Raw genomic sequence first — 7,823 nt, forward strand, 5'->3', positions numbered from 1 at the left:
GTCGAACCGAAAAGCTACCATTCGACCATACTAGGGTTCGATCCAATATCTCACAGCTCTTTAGTCGTGATCCTATTCCTTATGCACCGCCAACCAAAAACCTGAATCTTCGACGAAATCTTGGTTTTCCAAACGGTCCCCTTTGCGGTAGAGATGTCTTCATTTTGCTGCAGTAGAACAACATTGCCCCTTAAAAATCGTACCCCGAGCCAACTGTATAAGCGCCATAAATTTCTTTGAACCATTTAAAAGAGTCCTCCACACCTACTGTCACACTCACATCACTCAAAATATTTTCCAACTCGTGAAGTTGCCCAGCTTCTTCTTTTGTTAATGTTGGCAACATATGCAGCCCCGGGCTCCAAACCACCTATCATCCACCAAGACACCCATATCAACTACAAAACCGTCACTATTAACTGTCTTACAAAAAGCAACCGGAAACAACTCTTTAAATGGGTTACCGACGTACCAATTGTTATGCCAAAATTTGACCAACTTTCCGGAACCTAACCGACACTCGATGCCTCTCAAAAACCAGTCAGAAAAATCCACGTCGACGGTATAACTTACGACATCCCTCCACCAATTAGAAGACTTCTTCACGGACACCTTGGAAACTCCTCCCAACACCACATCTTCCAATGACCCGTAACGGTATTGAAGCAACTGTCTCCAGGCGGCATCTTTATCAACCAGAAAACGCCACTTCCACTTGCACATCAATGAATATTAAAAGCCTCCATACATCTTAATCCCAACCCCCTTTCTCTTTCGACCCACACACCTCGCTCCACTTCACCCATGCTATCCCCTTCCTATCCAACCCATCACCCACAAGAACTCTCTGGGAATTTTGATTAACGCCTTTAGAACAACCTTAGGAAATTTGAAGAAAGACAAATAGTAAATCAGATTGGAATTAAGGACCGAATTAATCAAAGTAATTCGACCCCCAATGGGGAAGAACTCGCGCTTCCAAGATGACAACCTCTGCTTCATCTTTATAATGATAGGATACCACACATCCAACCTCCTTTGAATCACGACTATAGGAATGCCAAGAAAATTTAATGGGATAGGACCTGTTTCATAACACAAGCACGAAGCAGCTTCCATTAGAAAGTTATCCTCAACGTTTACACTCATCAAACAACTTTTACACAGATTAATGTTCAGCCCCGAGATTAATTCGAACCCTCTTAGTAACTCTTTTATGAACTGAAGATTACTCGAAGAAGGTTTACACAAAATGATTGTATCATCTGCAAACTGCAGCAGATCAAACTGCAGCCCTTTAACCAGCTTGAAATCCTTCAAAAAGCCCCGCATAGCTGCCTGATTTACCAGCAAAGCTAATCCTTCCGCTACCAAAGTAAACAAGAAAGGAGATAACAGATCCCCTTGTTTCAAACTCTTTTCTATTTTGAAATTTGTAGTTGGGCTTCCATTCACCAAGACCGACGCCGAAGCTGAACAGACACACGCTTCTATCCATCTAATCCAACGAACACCAAATCCAAACCTTCTCAGAACATACAAAAGAAAACTCTAACTTACATTATCGTAAGCTTTTTCGAAATCAACCTTGAAGACTAAACATTTCTTCCTCTTCCTTTTTGCAAAGTCTAACACTTCATTCAACACCACAATATCGTCTTAGATTTGTCTCCTGGGAATAAAAGCAATTTGGGTTTTGGAGACTAACTTACCTATCACATTCCTCAATCTGTTGGCCAACAACTTTGCAATAATTTTGTAGAGACTCCCCACCAAACTAATGGGCATGTACTCAATTAAAGACTGCGGATTCTCTAACTTCAGGATCAAAGTAATAAAGCTTGCCAATACAGCCTTTGGCAGGTTCGCCTTGTCATAAAACACAACAACAAAATTACAAATATCTTTAGAAAGAACGTTCCAACACTTACGTATAAAGTTGAAATTAAAACTATCCGGACCCGGGCACTTATTTCCATCAAAATCCTTAACAACCTCCAAAATTTCCTCTCCACTGAGAACAAACTTTCCAACGAAACAGCTTCCAACCGCAAAATTTACGCAAAAACCACACCCTTCATTCTTGGTCTTCTAATATATAAGTCTTTAAACTTTGCTTGAAAAAACTTTTTAACTTCATCCTTCACCCCTTGAACATCTTCCACCCTTCCCGTTGTCGACTTGACACTACCTATGAAATTAGATCTAACTCTTTCGTTCAAAGGAAGGAGTGTTTACTTCACTTGTTTAATGTGTCGAGATATTTGATATCAATAGACAATATAATAATGTCAAAGATATAAATAAACCAGTACAATAATATTACTTATTTTTATGGTCCATAGCTACCGCATTAATGATTTTTCTCATCTCTAAAGCCAAAGCAAAAGTAGATAAAGTGATCACTTTGGCATGCCATAATGACACCATATCATAACTCACTTATAAGTTTATCCTTGGAAATCTAACACGCTTATTACTCTCTCCTCCGTCCCATAATGAGTGACCCAACTCACCATTTTACACAGATTAAGAAAGGCTCCTAATAGGGTTTAGGCCTCCCGTTTTGACCCATTAGCTTACCATATGTGGCCAATCAGTATCTATGTAATAATTGTCTAGAAAAATCATTAAAGTTATGGGAAACCGTCTTCCCATAATTTATTATGTAACACAACATCAACGAAGGAGACATCATACGTCATTAATAAGGGACATGACTCTCCTCGTGACCACATAGGGGTCCTGGCACGCCCTAAAACTCCGTCTCATAATAAGTGTCTCATTTGCATATTTTCTATGTATCAAAATAAATGTCTCTTTACAATATACCAATGCAACATTTATTACTTTTTTCCACTACTATACCCCTATATATTAACTTTCACATTTTCAACAACTCCACTACCTGTAGCGGGGAAAATCTGATATCGAAGCCATAGGATTTACTCGAATCAATATTCCGTTTGAAATCGCCACCGCGCTTTATTTTTTCAAAGGAAAAGGGAAAAGAACGTAAAACCCAAACTTTTGTTTTTAAAACAAGAAAGAGATCTCAGGTACGGATGTTGATTATATGAGGGGAAGGTTTTAAGCACCCCTCATATCTGTGGTACTCCACAGGAACCTTTTTGAAAATCTGTGTTGTGTGTGTGCTGAAAAAGGGTTTTTTTTATTTTTAAGATAAGCTCGGCAAAGCATTAAACTTTGTGCCTACATACCTCCTCGGTGCAATGGAGAAGTCAGAGCTAATGTAGTTCCGCTTTAGGGAAAACATTTTTTAAAAAAACGGATAAACACTTTATCGTCGTCGGAGAGAAATACTCAGCCATTGATCTTGAGCATGAGAACAAACGAGTTCTTTGCATCGCAAATGAAAGAAGGGCTCCAACTCGGATAAAATCAACGAGTATGCCACTAGCTCTCTCACGCGGAAAAGATCTCATTTTATCAATCAATTTCAAAATCATGGGGTATAACCACTCGTTTCGACAATTAGTCGTGTCTAAACTTTTGAAGAAAAGCCACTAAGGGCAAAAGGATATTTTTAAGAAAAAGATTTTGAAAAGGTTGCAAACATAAGAATATTTTGAAAAAAGGGAGAAGATTTTGAAAATCTAAGAAGTGGGAGGAGATGAAGAGGCTAACCTAATTCATAAAATAAAAGCTAAGGAAAGAAACAGTCTAACAAAATTAAGAAGCCAACACTTGACATTAAGAGTCAAGGTAGATTTCCCATCCTTTGGACTTATCAATACCAAACCAACATTATCACTCGGGGATCCAGATAAACTTATTATCTTAGCACCACTTTGCATTAAGCACATTAAAATTCTGACAAAAATCGGGCAGAGTAACGGCTGTTTTCGGGTAAAATCCTTATCTCAATGCCTTGGAATTAACCATCAAGGACTTTCAAGGAAATACCTGCATACACAAACAGACAACAATCCAATGCCAGCCAGACAGAATAACAACAGAGTAATAACAGAATAAGGGTCCAGAGGCACTAAGTCCATAAGTCCAAATCTCCATAATGCTAGGGATAGTAACCAATAGTCCGCAAGAGAGCCTTATATGTTATTTAGATTTTTAGTTGATTATTAGTATTTTAGCACAAAAGTAAAGTATGGCCCAAGTGGACAAAAAGAAAATAGCGGAAGCATAAACAATATGTCCAGGTGGACAAATAGAAAATAGCGGAATGTAGATATGATGAAATGATAAAATAAAGCGATAAAGCGAGAAATATAAAGAGCAATATAATAAAAGTGCGGAAATTAAAGTCAATTGTTAGATGTTAAAGATAACCATCTTGAAACTTGTCAAGTATGTTATCAAAGTTAGTAGGAAGATCTATGGTGAGTGAAGGATGTTCTCGGATTTAAAGTCAATGGAAACTTATCAGAAGCTTGATAAAATCATAGCGACTACACGGCAAATTTCCATAAGTCTTAAATCAACCGCATACAATTCTCTTCCATATTTGATCTTTTTTTATCAGGACACGAAATATTGCGCTATGTTAAGCAGATCGCCAAGTGATTTATGTAGAAATCACCCTACAACGAGGCCAGTCAAAAATTTATGTGCTAATGCATGCGAGAGAAGCAATATGTAGATCACTCTCCGAAAGCAATACCGCACGAAAAGAAAATAGGTAACGATCTAGTCTTTACCAAGAATCCATAGAATTCTCAAGGTGTTAAGACTTTCATCGATCAAAAGAAAAAGAAGGAGAAGAAGAAAATAAAATGCATAAAGTAAACTCAACTCACACTATCATTAATATCATCCATCTAATATTATGGATTTGGTTCTTTCAAACCTATCAACATCCTAGATCCAATGATATTAATGAAGTGGAGGAAGTAGGAAACCAAAACAAGCATAAAAGAGGCAAAAAACCACAATCTGCCAGCAGGAAATCGATTTCATGCAGGGGGAAATCGATTTCCATAGTGCAGTTTTCAAAAAAAACAAGTTACGTTCAGCAGGAAATCGATTTCAGCCTTAAGGAAATCGATTTCATCAGTGTAAATTTCAGCAAAAACATCATTTAAAGGCATGAAACTTGATTTGAACAAATATACAAACATCTTATGGTCACACATCAACTTAAGCACGAAATTTCCATCACAAAACCAGCACATATCATCAATATAGCATCAAAGATGCATTGAACACAAGCAATAAAGATCTACATCATGGATCTAGCAAATTACCACTTCTTGAACAAAAGTCTTGGAGTAACTTCAAGAGCAAGCACAAAGTGTATAGATCCTTCAAATTTGGAGATGAACAAACAAAGAAAAGAGTGAAAGGTAGGAGGTTTAGTTCAAAATTAGCAAGATCCAATGTGAATCTCACTAATTCTGTGAAAATGAACTTTGGGTGAGGGTTTTGGAAAGGAGTGAGAAATGAATTTGCAAGCATTTTTTGGCTCTCCAAGCTTGAGAAATGAGAGAGTAGAGGTCTCTATTTATAGAATTTGAGCAAGAGTAGTGGTAGTTTGGTCTTTTTGCATTTGGTAATTAGCTTATGTTTAATTGATGTTTAAATGGTAAAAAATGGTGAAAATGAGGTTTAAGATGGAATTAATGAAGGGAATTATTTTGGTGAGGTGGAAAATTGGTAAAATGATCAAATAAGGTCAAAGAAAATAAGTGCCAAAATGATGTCAAGCTTCCTTCCTTATATTTTTGAATTTCGCCTTAAGGAAATCGATTTCCCCAGGAGTGAAATCGATTTCACACTGTTCCAGAAGAGAATTTGGCGCAAAATACACTAGGGAAATCGATTTACCCAGGAGGGAAATCGATTTCATGCTGTCCAGAATGTGATTTTGTTGAAGATTGCTGCAGGGAAATCGATTTACCCAGGAGGGAAATCGATTTCACCAGTCCAAAATATGGAAAATGCCTTGTTTATTGCATGTTTTGGCTTGGTACCTACAAAACAAAAGCATACAAAGAAACAAAGCAATATTTTTGGTATTTGGGTTATTACAATATGCATACAAGATAAACAATCATTGGTGCTTGATGGTCCCTCTTATTGATGAGGTGAGTGCAACACCACAAAACTAAACTTCCAAGTGAAGCTCTTGATTAGTGATTGGGATATGAATGATATAGGATCTTAGGGTCAAAAATTGGGGTATGACAGATGCCCCTATTTAAGTTTCTTCGATTTGGAGATACGATGATTGGAAATCTTCGTTTTGACAAAATCGAAGAGACTTAAATATATAAAACACAATTTTTGAACCTAAGATGCTATGCAATGTTTAATGAATGCATATGGTGAGGATAAAACACAGCAACACCAGGGAGAAAAAGGAACTCCACTAGGGAAAACAAATATCTTGCTGGCATAACTCTGCTGGGGAAGGCAAGACTTTGTTGGAGAGCCGAAACTTTGGTGGGGAAAGAAACTTCTATGGGGAAAACACTTCGCGCCAGAGAGGTTATAGAATCCTCTTTCACTGGGGATGAGAAAAGGGGACATCCTCTTTCACTAGGGATGAGAAAGTATGCAATCCTGAATCAAAATGCCCATCTTCCGTTAACAGAAAACACACCATCGTACCACTGATGGTATGAAGAGATGTATCACCGTACCATTGACGATAGCACATACCAATGTTCCACTGAAGGCATGAAGAGATATACCACCGTACCACTGATGATATAAAAAGAGATAATTCACCGACGTACTACTGACGATGAAAGAGATGTACCGTCGTACCATTGACGATAACACATACCAACATTCCACTAAAGGTATGAAGAGATATACCACTGTACCACTAATGATATAAAAAGAGATAATTCATCGACGTACCACTGACGATGAAAGAGATGTACCTCCGTACCACTAACGATAACACATACCAACGTTCCACTGAAGGTATGAAGAGATGCCCCTTTGTACCAATGACGGTGAAGAGCAATCAATAATACTTTTTCAATGATTTGAGGATGCAAACACAAATGCATAATCTCAACAATCATCATCCAGCGACCAAAATTCAATCCATGACCAAATGGAAAGAAGCTGCCAAAAAGACTGGACCAAGTGATGGAGAAACTCACTGATCTTCTGTTCGTAGACATCTGAACAGAATAACTGAAACATATTATCCACCTAGAAACAAATTCAGTGGGGATTTTCAAGGAAAATGAGCTTTTTCTGCTTAAGACACTCTAAATGAAAGAGCAATCTATTTGACAGTAAACTTCATGATAGCAAATGTGAATGTATGACTGTTTTTGATGCATGTTAATGATGCATATGCTACCAAAACTTAGCACAAGGAGTAACTCAAAAGATAGAGTACATAATCAAGCAATGTCTCAAGCTGAACACTAGAGGTGCCCTCCACAACATGAGCAAAAATTGCTACAAACTTTTGATGGCTTCAGAATAAATCCTGCCCAACACTAGGGGAACATCAGAGCTGAGAGAACACAGCAGTTGAGTTCTACACCATATTCGAACCAGGCCAAAGGTGCATTGAGTGGAACACATTCTTCCTCTTTCGCATATGAATACATCAACATATCCATTCCTTGTAATGCACTCATGAATCAAAACACAACTTCTTTTATATTTTTCAAAAAAGATTTTGTTGAAATCAATTTTCTCTTTGTTTTAAAAAGTATTATCGACAATAAATGCCATTTTGAGGGATATGAAAGAAATAAGATTGCAAATAACGGGCAAAGGCTCAAACTTTTTTAATAGAATGGTAGTTTGCAAAAGGCAAGACCCCATAGATGATTACAAAGTTTGGAAAGTGGTAATTTTGTGGAAAAGGT

The 7,823-nt window shown here is 37.5% G+C and overlaps 1 protein-coding gene across 1 annotated transcript; it reads right to left on the reverse strand.

The window, feature by feature from the left end:
• Positions 1–330: 330 nt before the first annotated feature.
• On the reverse strand, positions 331–1,332 carry LOC131659929 (uncharacterized). The gene is made up of 3 exons (XM_058929040.1): positions 931–1,332; positions 788–847; positions 331–714 (listed from the first exon to the last, which is right to left on the reverse strand). Exons 1-3 carry the CDS (start codon positions 1,330–1,332, stop codon positions 331–333), a joined length of 846 nt encoding a protein of 281 aa, XP_058785023.1.
• Between the last annotated feature and the right edge of the window lie 6,491 nt (positions 1,333–7,823).

The sequence above is a fragment of the Vicia villosa genome, linkage group LG3, assembly GCF_029867415.1.
Source record: "Vicia villosa cultivar HV-30 ecotype Madison, WI linkage group LG3, Vvil1.0, whole genome shotgun sequence".
In the NCBI taxonomy this organism is placed as follows: Eukaryota; Viridiplantae; Streptophyta; class Magnoliopsida; order Fabales; family Fabaceae; genus Vicia; species Vicia villosa.

What these genes read in the sequence shown, in the direction of transcription:
- LOC131659929 (XM_058929040.1), bottom strand. Translation starts at nt 1,332, where the DNA reads ATGCGGGGCTTTTTGAAGGATTTCAAGCTGGTTAAAGGGCTGCAGTTT. An exon ending in GAATTACTTTGATTAATTCG is followed by an intron (nt 848 to 930) that starts GTCCTTAATTCC and finishes CAAAATTCCCAG; the next exon opens with AGAGTTCTTGTGGGTGATGG. An exon ending in CATGGGTGAAGTGGAGCGAG is followed by an intron (nt 715 to 787) that starts GTGTGTGGGTCG and finishes TTGATGTGCAAG; the next exon opens with TGGAAGTGGCGTTTTCTGGT.